This window comes from Dryas octopetala, chromosome 8, assembly GCF_963921425.1.
Source record: "Dryas octopetala chromosome 8, drDryOcto1.1, whole genome shotgun sequence".
NCBI lineage: Eukaryota > Viridiplantae > Streptophyta > Magnoliopsida > Rosales > Rosaceae > Dryas > Dryas octopetala.
In genome coordinates, this window is record NC_141373.1 from 16,205,618 (window position 1) to 16,221,583 (window position 15,966).

The window sequence follows — 15,966 nt, forward strand, 5'->3', positions numbered from 1 at the left end:
TTTTTAAATCTATTGTGGATCACAGATTGGATGACATCATGACGTAAGTTTTGCTGAGCTCGCCTATAATGCATTATTGATTGATATTATTGCAACTATTTTAAAAGAAACCAGAAGGTCCAGAACCCATCATTATGAATTTTTGGGTCAACTTCAACAAGTAATTTTTTCTCACCTTAGAATGTAAATCAGACCACTGCTTAGATATGATCATTTTTTAATAACATAGCATGTTAAATATATTATAAGAGACTAGCCTCGGCTCTTTCTATTGCGCATACGTTAATTTTTGGACACATTCTATTTATTAATGTGCACCTTTGAAGTTTTTTTGTTTCTAGTGTAAGAATGTTTCATTTTTTTTTAGATTGACATCAAATTTTTTAAGCATACACCGTTGATTTGTTACAATAGTTGTTGTTATGTGTCTAAGTATCGGGTTCATCTCAAGTAATACATGCGAGAGGCTGGATTTTCCCTTCTGACCAAATTGTCGTCGTACTTTGTAGTAAATGTTATCACTTTTTGAGACATGGATTAACTGAGAATGCAATTACTAAATTTATTGAAATAGTTCTCAAAATATATGTGCAAATGAGCAATAAAGTTGTAGGGAAAACCACCATAATCCATATGATTAGGTTGCTTATGAGAGACACGTCATACGTTATCAGGTTGGAGCAAAACTTCTTTGTACACCACATTTCTGGTAAAAATGCCACTTTCACCGGCTATTGAGCCTTTTTTTACTTGAACCTTAGTTGTTGACCTTGAAACCCCTCTCGATAAAGCCACATATAACTGCCCATGACTGAAAACATGATCTGGAAGATAAATACCTACGTGTGGTATTGTTTGACCTTGAGATTTGTTTATAGTCAAGGAGAAACTCAATTTAACTGGAAACTGCTTCCTTGTCAATTCGAATGGGAGTCCAGCAGTCTCTGCATTCTTTAGAGGAATTCTTGGTAGAAAAACTCTAGTTCCCGCAAATTGCCCAGTTAGAATTTCTGCGTCAATGAGGTTTTGGTAAGAACCACGGCACAATAATCTGGTACCATTACACAATCCCAATTTCGGATCAATATTCCTTAGCAACATGATTGGAGCACCTCTCTTTAACGTCAATTTGTGTGGCGGCAAACCACCAACCGTTATTGCATTTAAAAATTCTGGTTGATACAAATTTCTTGTGTCATCCTCGACCTTGTCAAATGAATACAAAGTCTCTTCCATACCTGGAAAGATACCAATTATCTTTTCATTCAACATGTCAACAACTTCGTTTGTAGGGGTTATTAAGGCTCTTTCCACCATGTACCTCGCATCATATACATGATCTTCCAAATTAGGGAAAACCTCAGCAATCAGTTGATTAATGGATTGCTCGCTTTCCCACGATACAACCATATTTTCAGGTATTTTAATCATGTCATCCTTGACCACATGTTCTTCCCCATTGCCAACACGAAGTAAAAATTCAGAAAAATGTTCATCATTTCTAGATCTCATATTTTCTTTGAGTTTCAGAATCTTTATTTGCGACCAAAATGAAGCTTTCACTACACTGGCTTGAATTAGTTCAGCTTTGGTCCCTTTCGGAACTACGGGAAGAACTTGTCGAAAATCTCCACCAAAGATCATTATCTTCCCCCCAAACGGTAAATCGACATCTAATATATCTCTGAAAGTTCGATCCAATGCTTCAAAGGCATGACGATGCGCCATTGTGGCTTCATCCCAAATGATTGCTGTTGTCCTTTGTATCAATTTTGCAAGATCAGATTGTTTACTAATAGAGCACGTTGATGATGCATCGGGGTTTAGTGGAATCTTGAATCTAGAATGGGCTGTCCTCCCACCCGGCAATATCGTAGCCGCTATTCCAGATGTTGCTGTTGCTAATGCTATTAGACCTAATCTCCTTAAGTTTGCCAACAATGCACGATATAAGTAAGTTTTTCCAGTTCCACCTGGACCATCCACAAAGAATATTGAATTTGCATGACGGTCAACTACACCCATTATTGTGTTGAATGCAAACTTTTGGTCGTTATTTAGACGCTCAATTGCATCGAGGTCCGCTTGTGGAATACTTATCAACATTTCATCTTGAATACATCTCGGCTCCATTGAGCTTGTTTCGACATCACTTGTCATTTGGGGAAGATCGTATTGTGAAATGTTTTTGTTAAACTGCTCCAGTAGTCCATTTAAATCACGCAAGAGTCTGTTGACGACGAACACATCATTTACGTCTCTTGAAGAAGGATAATCTTCAATCAATAATGGATAAAATTCGTCCCATAATCTCCGTACGCCAGTTGGTTCACAATACACCAAAATTGTGACGAATAATCTTCGTAAAGCTGATGGCATCCTCATAGTAGAGGCCTCATGCAAACATTGTTGAATACTGCCATCTTCTTCTAATAAACCTACACACAAAAACAACAACAACATTAAGAAAGTAACCTTTAAAAAAAAAAAATTTCTGATTCAAATCATTTGAAAATCAAGAAATAAGATTTTATTGGCTAACCCCGTCTTTCGGCTGCTTGCTTAAACGTGGGACACATCACATCATCAACAGTTCGTAAATCCTCGAATGATCTTGGTCCTTTCACATGATTAAGGAGGATGCGAAGATAAAACTTTTCACCTTCAGAAGGTGAGACTGTGTATATCCTCCCAATAACCCTTTGAAGGCCTACTCGTTTAGTCCATATTTTCTCCTTACTGATCCATCTATAGTGTTCAGGCATTTCTCGATACAAATATCTTCTCGCTTCCACATCCGTACGATTCAGAGTGAAATATTCAGTAAGCATTGTCATTGATAATCCATCATTTGACAAAATATTTGTTATAGTGTCATTTGCCTGATATTGGACTTGTTGCATGTTCGGAAGATGTATTTGTAATCGCCACACGGATGGACATATCTTATTCATGGTAAATTTGAAAATATGCCATAGTGCTTCCGGTGCACAAACCCATCTTGCATCGACAAATTGCCTTATTTCGTCTCTAATAGGATCTGGCTGTACTTCAAGGGCAACTCTGTCTGGTCCTTTGTAAACATACTTATATAAGTACTTAACACTTTTTATACTGCAACATATTTCTACATTGATGTGACAATCATACTTTAAAAGCAACCACGGATTGTATGGAATAACCCAACTGTTATCAACCATTACAGTTCCACGTCGATCTAGAGGGACGGACATGCGATCTCCTCGTCTTCGATAAATTGGATAAGAATCACTCCCTAGAATAGTGACGGGTGCAAAGGATTTAGGGTAACTTCTTTTACATCTGCCATTTTTCATGCATGGAGAATGTTGGTTTTGTACTCCACATGGACCATGTATCATATGTTTTAACACTGCATTGTAAAGATGCGGCTCTCCATCTTCGTCCGGTATTTCAGCTTTAACAATGCGGTCATAATCATCTGGGTTGTGAACCTTATCATTTTCATCTAACACAATAAGCATGTGTACATGAGGAAGGCCTCGCTTTTGAAATTCAATGACATAAGCATGTGCAACAACTTTACCCAATACCCCTTTATCCACAATGTCTTGCTTTAAGTCTGTAAATTTTGCTCGAAAAATTCTGGTGAGTAAGTCAGGACGATCTTGAGGCGTTTGGCCAGGGTGTAATTCACTTTTAATTTCTTCCCAACTTGGGTTGCATGTCATTGTGATGAAAAGATCAGGCTTCCCATATTTTTGAACCAAAGCCATTGCATCTTGGTACCGCTGATACATGTCACGTGGGCTTCCAACAAATGATGATGGCAAAATGGTTCTGCGACCGATGTTACCTATGACATTAAAATTTTTGTTTGGTAATTACTTTGCACACTCCTTACATGGTAGATAATATTTAGTTATGATTGTGGAGAGAGATCCATACCAGCATTATTTTCACCTGCATTTAGAGAGTCTTGAAGGCCTTGGTAAAGTTCAGCTCGAAGTGTTGTTTGATGGGAACGTACCCATCTAAGTCTGTGTGATTCAATTTTCACGTAATTATCCACAACGTACTGTTGTAAAAGACGCCCCCCTCGAAGTAGAACTGATGGATCATCCTCGCGTATCTGCAAAATCAAAGTTTGGGTTTACATTTCAAAATTCTCTGAAATTAATTAGGTGGTTTTTATTTCTTTACGCACCTGTAAAATATACGCATAATAGTCGCAAGACGATAGTTCTCTTCCACGATCGTCACGACTATTAATATCCCATCCATATGATCCATACGACAATAACAACGGATACTGTAAAGGATCATAGAATCCAGCCGTGTCTTGGACAACCATTGGTCGCTTCCCTCGAGATGCCTCGCGCCGTCGAGCCAAATAATTGCGATATTGTGAAGAACTCAATGATTGTCTCCATTCTGTTGAACTCATCCTATAAAAAAAAATAAGGATAAAATAAAGACTTGTGAAAAAATTAGGGTTCATTTTATTTTTTTGGAAAATTATCAGTCAAGTTTTTTATATCATGGTGTACTTTAAAATTAGCATAACGACGACCATGTTGATTGACTACAATCCCAAATATTTATGGTGGGCTGCACTCAGAGAAGGTAAAATCACACCATCATCCTCACTCTCTCCTCCTATTTTTCGTATTTATTAATTGTATTCCAATATGTATTCTAGATTATGAAGGTAATATATAAAAAGTGTGTTATGAAATATGGAAGTTTGAAATTCAAATGTGATGCGCAGAATTAAAAGTGTGTGAAAGACTTTTTTGGGTGTATCTTAAAAATTGCAATGGATTAGGCAAAAAATTGTATTTGTCTTTTGATTTGTTTCTCAAATATATTTAAAGTTATGAAGGTTTGTGAATTAGTGGACTGTGAAGGGTAAAATAGTTAGGCTTATGTTTTTTTTTTTTTTTCTTATGTGAACAGTTATATTAATCTCTAATATTTGGATAAAGGTGTCGACATAATATAAAGCAATATATAAGAAAATCTCAACAATCATAAAATACAAAAATTGCATACCTATGCAGAACCAAGATCAAATATGTTTCCTGCGAATATTTCCCTAACCAAATTCTCTAAACGCTATGCTTCATTTGCAATAGCATCATTAATTTTGTGCTCGCAAATTGCAATGCAACACCCAAGTGGTAAGTAATTAGATTGAACTAAATTTTGTGCTTACAATGCAATCAGGCGGTCCACCGTGACTTTGAAGGTCCTTCTTCAAGTCCTCGAGTATTTCAGCATACCTTTCACAGTAAAAAAACAAAAACACATTACAGACATTTCAAAAAACCCAGCTCACAAACCACCACAAACAATCAGTACACTTTACCTCGGAGCAAATTTCTCAGCTTTAACTGGAGCATCAGGCGCTGGAGCATCAGTGTCAGCGAGTTTCCTGCCCCAAATCAATCCAGTATGTTCTCCTTTTTACTTGTTAAAAGTGAACAAAAAAACGAAACCAGTAGGAAGCATCATTCAGACAACACGATCAGAATGAAAAGCCAGCTAATGAAATAACCAAATCAAGACACCATTAAATAAGTGCAACATAACTAATAATCAATAGAAGAATATGAAGCTTTAAAAAGAATTCTTTTAACAAAATCAAAAAAAGAAGCTTAATACCTGAAAGCTTTGGAATTTGAATTAGAAAAACCAAAGAGAGAGACTGGCAATAAGAAACTGCTTTGAACTTTCAAATGCTTTGTTCTTGCCCTTTTTCAGCCTAAATAAAGTGAAGAGCTATTAAAAATCCAAAAATTATAAATATGACTATAATCCCAAATATTTGTGGTGGGCTGCACTCAGAGAAGGTAAAATCACACCATCATTATAAGAATCATTTAGACATATTTAGAGGTTTCTATATGTAACTCTAAAATCTAGAATAAATGTGACAGCCAAAAAAAAGATGCATGGGTGAATGCATAAGCAAAAGAAAAAAGAAAAAAAAATGATTAGTCAGCTATGCACATTACAAATATGTGTTGATATGGATTTGCATATTAGGCTTGAATGGAGGACAATTGATTTCTACTAACACAGAGAATACCAATTACATCAATACCTTCTCATAAGTAATCAATTACAAAGAATAAAATAAATTCTACATAGTCAAATCGCTGTATAAGACTATAAGAGCATAGAGATCTCTAATAGTAAAATGCACCTCAATTTGATGATCACCATGCCACATGCATAAATGGATAGAGAGCTGGAGAAAAAAATATTCCAAACCAATCTCATCGAAACTTGCAAGGCTTCCTCTGCATGCTTATGATCTTATAACCATTATTTCTGCACAATTTTCATTCGATAATAATTTGAATCATACAAAGAGAGCTCTTCTTGCTACTTCCAATCTCAATTGTGCATAATTTATGTTCTGAAGAATAGTAGCCCGGGGAAAAGACAAATTAATCAAAAAATGTCTCCACTCTTAAACTTCCACCAACTCTATGATCCACATGGAACATCTGCAAAAATCAAATCCTTGTTAATATAAGAATTAATAAACCAAGAAATAAAAAAAAAAAAAAGTTTAATAAACAAAGCAAACAATGATATTGTTCTCCTCACAAAATTCATATGAAACTTGTACACAAAATTCAGAGGAATGCATTAATAATCCAAACAAATACATGCACACACAATTAGTGGACTCAACCTAGAACGGCAGTGCCAATCCGTACACCAAATAGAAAGATATATTCACTATATTAGCATTAGGCCATCAGAATTGTGTAGGCCATCAGAACTGATGTATCTGAAATGGATGCCCTTTATGCCAACAAACAATCCAATATATATTATGTGATTCCTAGAGAACAATAACAAATTTGACCCAATTTCTAAATAGGAAAAAAAATAAGAACAAACTCCTATGCAAGTTTATTAGAATTCCACTAACTTGTTGACCAACGGGAAAACAAAAATACTCGACTCACCGAATTGGAAAACACTAAAAGTCACTTAAATAAATGTGAGAACATCCTCATTTTTTGCTGAAATTTTTCCCCAAATTATATTAACAACATTATACTCACACTTGCTCATGTTCATACACTCTGAAATCTCTCCCATTTTGTCATGAAACAGATCGGCAAAGGTAAAAATAAGCCACATAGGATAGGTGTAGAAGTAGTGATTGTAACGACCCAGCCCAAATTTTCACTAGAAATTTAAATTTCTATTTAACTATATTTTTAAGAGATTTATTTTAAATGATGTTGAATTGTATTTAGAAAATAAAAAGGGTTTTGATTTATTTATTTATTTTTGTTTGGGCTTGTGACAAAGTTGACTTTTAAAATAGATCGCCCTTCTATTTTGACTTTAGGTCCGTTGAATAGGTTTCAAGCCCACGAGTTCATAGATATGTAGCACGCATCATTTCGAGTTACGGTTTGAAAGATATGAGCGTTTGAAGCGAGGGGCAATTTCGTAAAATTTGACAAATTGGGTTTAAAAATCAGATTTTTATTAAAAGGGAATTTTTTTTTCTCTCTCTCTCTAGAATTCTCTACAGATTTCTCTCCCCTCCCTTATATTTTTTCTTCTCTCCCCGCACCACACACACTTTCTCCCTCTCTTCCCGAGTCCACTCTCCCCTTCCCTTCTCTCACCGGCGCGGCCAGCTCCGGCCACCTTCCCGACGACCCAAGCCCATCGGCGAGCTGGCGCCAACCCTCCCTTCGCCAGCCAGCTACCACTTCGACGAGGGGCACAACACACCAGCCCACAACCCACCCCTGCACGCACCTGCCTCAGCCACCCAGTCACGTCCGGTCACTTCTTGGGCGACCTAAGGCTCCGGCGAGCCTCCCCCGACGCCGACCAGCTCATCTCGGGCCTCCTCCAGCCAGCCCAGCTCCCATACGTGCGAGAGCGAGACCAGAGGAAGCCCAGCCCGCCGCCACTGTTCGCCGGATTCCGGCCAAATCTCGGCTCTTCCCACCTCTATTTTCGGTGAGACCCCTTCCCTTTCCTTTGGGCTTCCATTCCCCTAACCTTAGGTTGATTAATTTTGAATAATTAGAATTGGAAGTGTCTGGAAGTTATAGTCGTTTTGGGTTCATATGAAATTTCTGGATTTTGGGCTGTTATTGTATTTTCTTAGACAAATTACACCCTTAAGATACCCATTTGTCATTTAGAACTCGAAATTTGACTAAATTTAGAGGAAATTAAGTTTTGGGAGGTTGGATTTGTGAGGTTAGAATAACCATTTCGGGTCAGTTGGGGTTTGGCCAAGTCTTAGGGTATTTTTGGTGTAGTTTTGGACAATCTCTTGTGTAGGAAACCTAAAATTTGCTGTTAGATATGAACGTATATGAAAATTGAGAATTTCCCTATATTTGGTAAAATATGGACTCGAAACAGCCACCTTGGGTAGCGACCCTTGTGATTTCGAACCCCCGCTAATATTCCATGATTTTAGAGTATTTATGACAATTTGTTGAGTGGGTTATTGATATTAGTTATAGTGATTGTGGATTGGTTGAGCCGGGAAGCGTTAGGGGCGTTGTGACGATCCGGCGGAGGATCGAAACTAGTTTTCCCCAGTTGTGAGTGGACTTTATTTTGCAAATGTTTTTTTTTTAAATTCATGATTTATTTATGTGGTTATTGAATTTGTTTGAGAGATATTAGAGGTTGAATTGGATCTATGATTTGGAAGTGTTTTCTTAAATTATGATTTTATTACTTGGTTATCATGAGTCTTGAATTGGAAATATTGATTTGAGTTACGAATTTTATGAAGATAAATGAGCAGTTTAAAACCGTCATATTAGTACCCCCTACAACAGGTGTATAATTGCTCTGCACTTGCTTAGAGATGACTCGGCGGTGTATGACCAGCACAGGTACATAATTGCTCTGCACTCGCCTAGAGATGACTCGGCAGTGTATGACCAGCACAGGTGTATAATTGCTCTGCACTTGCTTAGAGATGACTCGGCGGTGTATGACCAGCACAGGTACATAATTGCTCTGCACTCGCCTAGAGATGACTCGGCGGTGTATGACCAGCACAGGTGTATAATTGCTCTGCACTTGCCTAGAGATGACTCGGCGGTGTATGACCAGCACAGGTACATAATTGCTCTGCACTCGCCTAGAGATGACTCGGCGGTGTATGACCAGCACAGGTGTATAATTGCTCTGCACTTGCCTAGAGATGACTCGGCGGTGTATGACCAGCACAGGTACATAATTGCTCTGCACTCGCCTAGAGATGACTCGGCGGTGTATGACCAGCACAGGTACATAATTGCTCTGCACTCGCCTAGAGATGACTCGGCAGTGTATGACCAGCACAGGTGTATATTGCTCTGCACTTGCCTAGAGATGACTCGGCGGTGTATGACCAGCACAGGTACATAATTGCTCTGCACTCGCCTAGAGATGACTCGGCGGTGTATGACCAGCACAGGTGTATAATTGCTCTGCACTCGCCTAGAGATGACTCGGCGGTGTATGACCAGCACAGGTGTATATTTGCTCTGCACTTGCCGAGAGGTGACTCGGCAGTGTATGACCAGCAGTTTTTCCGGGTACTAGTGTGGCGTGAGTTTTCAGTTGTGAAGTGTTTTGAGAAAATATATTTCACCAGTAAACGTTTTAAACGACAGTTTCATTAAGGCATTTTATTTTATTTTATTTCAGGTATTTTAATAATTTTTACAGCTTGAGAGTATTAATTGTTTTTCATGAGTTTTATAACATTTTTAAGACTTGTGAAATTGTTTTAAAACTGGGGGATTTCATAGAGTAACGAGAGGTTTTAGAGTTAACGTGGTTTTTTTTAAGGATTATCTGAAACATAAATTTTACTTATGTTTCTCGTTAAACTGTCCACTCACTGAGCCTGTCTCACGGTTTGTTTTGTTTTGTCTTAAATTGTCCCCCCAGGTAGTGGCTTTGGTGGAGGTCGAGCCAATAACGTCGAGGCATTCGCGTCCATCTCCCTAGTCGGACTCTGTAGGCGACACTTTATTATATAAAATTTCCTTGTAATAGGATAGGAGCTCTGATAACCACTCTAAAAATTTTAAGTTGGTTTCTCTGTGAAATTGTTGGGTCTGAGACCCTATTTGGTTGTGGTAGAGGTGGTTGCTGTTTAGAAGTGTTTTTAACAGGTTTAAAATTTCTGGGTTAGTCCATTTTCAGGGGAGGTTCTGCCGAATTTTCGGTAGGATTTTCCTTGAATTTGGATTCCCGCAGGACCTCTCCGGGTTTCAGGGTGGAATTCGGGGGCGGTCCTGTCAGTGATATAATAGCATGATGCATTAAAAAAAAAAAGAAATAACATCATGAGCAGTGGGCAAAACAAATACCAAACAGAGAAGATGTTGAATACCTCACATTCTTGAGACATGGATGCGTCTTCTTTAGAGGAGGGGATAACAGTGGATTCAAGTTTGGTTGAGAGTTTGGGAGCAAGCGTTGTTTTAAGAGTGGGAAAAGGTATGTGGGTTATATGAATATTTATGATCAAATTCTGTTATTTTATCATGTAAACTTGAATTTTAAAAAAGTATTTCAAATATCCACCATATCCAAAGAAAAGTTAATAACAGTGGGAAAGGTATGTGGGTAATATGAATATTTATGATCAAATTCTGTTATTTTATCATGTAAACTTGAATTTTAAAAAAGTATTTCAAATATCCACCATATCCAAAAAAAAGTTATCAACACATAAGTTATAACCCATGAAAATAGGAAATACAATTAACATGAGAAGCCACAGCCGTATAATACCTTATGTCGCTGCATGTATAATACCTTCTGGCTAATTAGCCACATATTGAAGACAGTGGGGATTAAGTCCAGGAGCCATACCTCTGCATTGGACCTCTGTGCAGCTAAAGCAGCATTAGCTGGTAGATGTTGGACTTATTATTGGACTCAATAAGCTTAGGAGAGCCCATAGTTTTGGCTCCACTACCCTTATTAGACTCCGATTGCCGGCGCAGCCTATTGTTAGTCTCTTGCCAAAACCTCGCCGGCACCACTATCCCTCTAGCCCGTGGCGCTTGTCCAACACCACCACCGAGCTCGTGTGGTCCTGAAGTGGAACCACCGGAAGACACACTATCAGAATCAGAGGAAGCCACAGTTTCTGGTTGTGTAGCTGAATTGCGGCAATAGTTTCATCAACAGGCTCAGTAGCTTTCTCTAAACCCAGATTACACGAATTAGACCTCATTCTTCCACTAACATCATCCCCCATCCTCACTGCATGTATAATACCTTTTGGCTAATTATGACGCCGTCATCGAACAAACCCAGAAACCAAAACAGAACTATGGAACTTTCATGAGGTGAAGCAGTATCCCATGAAATCTCATGATAGAAATAAGAGAATCTGATCATAAAATCTAAGAAACCTCCACCCATAAAATTGAAAACCAAGAAGAAGAGAACTGTAGAAGAAGAGCTTGTGTAAATAAAGAGAGAACGTGGTTTGAAAAAAAGAAAAAAAGAGAACGTGGTCTGTTATTGCATCCTATTTAATTTTTTTTAAATGAATTTGTTGAATTGATCTGTTGCTTGATTTACTCATTTGTCCCTATGGAATTAAAATTGTATGTTTTAACAAAGTTAAGTAAGCAAGGATATTTGTGAGATTTTGGAAAACTTCACCTAGTGGAGGTGTTTGCTTTATATATATAGATGAGTAGATGACTTAGTTAGCATGTATGCCCCTTCAATTGTTGTTCCATAAGAGTATGAGAAAACGATCACATAGTTCTTGAGACCCACTGCCAGGATCTAACACTTGGGTCAAATTGGAACCCACTAAAAAAAAAAAAAATTTGATACCCACATAATCTGTTCGTAATGAGTTTTTTTTATGATTCTAATATCTTTTGTGGGAGGAGGCTATGAGTTCAAATCTCATTGACCATAGTTGACAAAAAAATTATACGTGACAAATTACTTTGGAGTGGTGAGGTAACTTTTAAATGACGTATAAAAAACTTCCTTAATTCTTATCAGGAATTTAACTCTACAATTTGCATAATTACAGAGAGCATTAGGCTGCAGAATAGATATGCATTAAAACTTACCATAATATAACATAAGGAAATCCGCATACATTAAATCAAGATCGATACTTAATTGTTAAAGAAAAAAATTGACTTGGAACTTGGAAGACTACCAAAAAAAAAAAAACTTGAAGAGGATTAACCCTTTTACTAGATCAATTTGAAAGGCCAGTTGCAGTGCAAGTTTACAACAATAAACCTGTAGAATCAGATTGTAATAAAAGACAATCGCAAAATTATAGAGTATACATATGTTAAGCTTATATTGAAGAAGTGGAAATTACAGATTTGGTCCACTTATTTTATATCTAGTTCAATTTTGGTCCACAATCTTTTTTAAGTTCTATTTTAGTCCACTAATTGTTCAACTTGTTCAATAAAAGTCCAGGTTTGTTTTCTCAAATTTGTCCTGTCTTTTATCCTATCAAATCTCAGCCAAATTCAGCAAACATATACTTGTTTTAAAGCTATGCATCTCTTTTTTACAACCATATAAAGATCATTCAAATCGGAGTTCTAAAACTCAAGATAATTGGCCCCAAAGTAGGGTATCCGAAACTACTAATTTTTCCTAGAAAATTTTTCAGATTTTTTAAATTTCACCAAATTTCAAATCTCTTTGATTTAATACTTCAAATTGATTCCTATGACTAAGAAATGATGAAATATAACTTATACTTCAATTATAATAGAAAAAAACACAACCAAAATGATTTAAAATCATAATTTAAAAAAAATTGTGGACCAAGATTGAACTATGTATAAAATAAGTTGACCAAATTTATAATTTTCTCTATTGAAGAAATAGCTAACTGCAATAATAGATACCTAAAGAGCATGTCTAATAGCTACTATGAGAGAAAAGAGCAAACTTGATACCTTATACCAAATTTGGGGTTCTTGGTTTACATATTTAAACAAAAAGGGCGGCTCAAAAATAAACACTGGTTGGTACAATTGTTGAGCTGAAATTAAAGTCTAGAATTGCATCTTTTAGAAGACCCAACATGTTTTTTTTGGCCGAGGACCCTGAGACATTAATCTACAAGGAATAACAAATAAGAGACAGCCAGTCTAACCCTCTAAGAATGTACAAAACCATAAATTAATTAATAAGAAATCTTAGTACAACCAAGGAATGCAATTTCGAAAATTTTGGCAAAATTTTCGTATATTTGAGATGCCGAAATTTTATTTCATATCTGTTATTTTTCATAATTATTTCGCCGAAATTTCGCTTATGGAAATTTCAAACACACAACACTCACAGTTTTGTAAAATTTTGTCCAAATTTTGCCCAAATTTCGCTGTGACTCTCCCATCCCAGCCCCATTTTCCATTTTCTTAGATCTCTCTCTCTTCTCTCTGTAATTTCAATGGCCTTCGGCGGTGGCAAGGGGCGGTGTCAGGGGGCGAGAGAGAGAGAGAGAGAGAGAGATGAGGTTGGGGAGAGAAAGAGAGATGAGGTCGAGGAGAGAGATCTCATCTGGTGTGTGCGGCTGGAAAAGAGGGATGAGGTTGGGGATGAGGAGAGAGAGAGAGAGAGAGAGAGAGAGAGAGAGAGAGAGAGAGAGAGAGATAAGGTCGGGGATTGGAGAGGGAGAGATGAGAGTGAAGACTTTAACATAGTAGGCTCTAAATTCAATGAGATTCTTGGCGAGTGAGACTTGAGAATGAGAAATTAAGAATCACTTTAGCAATACTAGCCTCTCCGCACTCGCTCTCGCGAGTGCGAAGCGGCTCTTTCTATTGCGCATACGTTAATTTTTGGGCACATTCTATTTATTAATGTGCACCTTTGAAGTTTTTTTGTTTCTAGTGTAAGAATGTTTCATTTTTTTTTAGATTGGCATCAAATTTTTTAAGCATACACCGTTGATTTGTTACAATAGTTGTTGTTATGTGTCTAAGTATCGGGTTCATCTCAAGTAATACATGCGAGAGGCTGGATTTTCCCTTCTGACCAAATTGTCGTCGTACTTTGTAGTAAATGTTATCACTTTTTGAGGCATGGATTAACTGAGAATGCAATTACTAAATTTATTGAAATAGTTCTCAAAATATATGTGCAAATGAGCAATAAAGTTGTAGGGAAAACCACCATAATCCATATGATTAGGTTGCTTATGAGAGACACGTCATACGTTATCAGGTTGGAGCAAAACTTCTTTGTACACCACATTTCTGGTAAAAATGCCACTTTCACCGGCTATTGAGCCTTTTTTTACTTGAACCTTAGTTGTTGACCTTGAAACCCCTCTCGATAAAGCCACATATAACTGCCCATGACTGAAAACATGATCTGGAAGATAAATACCTACGTGTGGTATTGTTTGACCTTGAGATTTGTTTATAGTCAAGGAGAAACTCAATTTAACTGGAAACTGCTTCCTTGTCAATTCGAATGGGAGTCCAGCAGTCTCTGCATTCTTTAGAGGAATTCTTGGTAGAAAAACTCTAGTTCCCGCAAATTGCCCAGTTAGAATTTCTGCGTCAATGAGGTTTTGGTAAGAACCACGGCACAATAATCTGGTACCATTACACAATCCCAATTTCGGATCAATATTCCTTAGCAACATGATTGGAGCACCTCTCTTTAACGTCAATTTGTGTGGCGGCAAACCACCAACCGTTATTGCATTTAAAAATTCTGGTTGATACAAATTTCTTGTGTCATCCTCGACCTTGTCAAATGAATACAAAGTCTCTTCCATACCTGGAAAGATACCAATTATCTTTTCATTCAACATGTCAACAACTTCGTTTGTAGGGGTTATTAAGGCTCTTTCCACCATGTACCTCGCATCATATACATGATCTTCCAAATTAGGGAAAACCTCAGCAATCAGTTGATTAATGGATTGCTCGCTTTCCCACGATACAACCATATTTTCAGGTATTTTAATCATGTCATCCTTGACCACATGTTCTTCCCCATTGCCAACACGAAGTAAAAATTCAGAAAAATGTTCATCATTTCTAGATCTCATATTTTCTTTGAGTTTCAGAATCTTTATTTGCGACCAAAATGAAGCTTTCACTACACTGGCTTGAATTAGTTCAGCTTTGGTCCCTTTCGGAACTACGGGAAGAACTTGTCGAAAATCTCCACCAAAGATCATTATCTTCCCCCCAAACGGTAAATCGACATCTAATATATCTCTGAAAGTTCGATCCAATGCTTCAAAGGCATGACGATGCGCCATTGTGGCTTCATCCCAAATGATTGCTGTTGTCCTTTGTATCAATTTTGCAAGATCAGATTGTTTACTAATAGAGCACGTTGATGATGCATCAGGGTTTAGTGGAATCTTGAATCTAGAATGGGCTGTCCTCCCACCCGGCAATATCGTAGCCGCTATTCCAGATGTTGCTGTTGCTAATGCTATTAGACCTAATCTCCTTAAGTTTGCCAACAATGCACGATATAAGTAAGTTTTTCCAGTTCCACCTGAACCATCCACAAAGAATATTGAATTTGCATGACGGTCAACTACACCCATTATTGTGTTGAATGCAAACTTTTGGTCGTTATTTAGACGCTCAATTGCATCGAGGTCCGCTTGTGGAATACTTATCAACATTTCATCTTGAATACATCTCGGCTCCATTGAGCTTGTTTCGACATCACTTGTCATTTGGGGAAGATCGTATTGTGAAATGTTTTTGTTAAACTGCTCCAGTAGTCCATTTAAATCACGCAAGAGTCTGTTGACGACGAACACATCATTTACGTCTCTTGAAGAAGGATAATCTTCAATCAAGAATGGATAAAATTCGTCCCATAATCTCCGTACGCCAGTTGGTTCACAATACACCAAAATTGTGACGAATAATCTTCGTAAAGCTGATGGCATCCTCATAGTAGAGGCCTCATGCAAACATT

General features: G+C 37.4%; 1 protein-coding gene across 1 annotated transcript; it reads right to left on the reverse strand.

Annotated features, from left to right (window-relative positions):
* Positions 1-660: 660 nt before the first annotated feature.
* Positions 661-11,260, reverse strand: LOC147277635 (uncharacterized). The gene is made up of 8 exons (XM_086255680.1): positions 11,055-11,260; positions 5,351-5,416; positions 5,198-5,264; positions 5,035-5,063; positions 4,187-4,427; positions 3,928-4,111; positions 2,543-3,835; positions 661-2,438 (listed from the first exon to the last, which is right to left on the reverse strand). The coding sequence occupies exons 1-8, from the start codon at positions 11,258-11,260 to the stop codon at positions 661-663; spliced, it is 3,864 nt and encodes a 1,287-aa protein (XP_086111806.1).
* Positions 11,261-15,966: the final 4,706 nt, after the last annotated feature.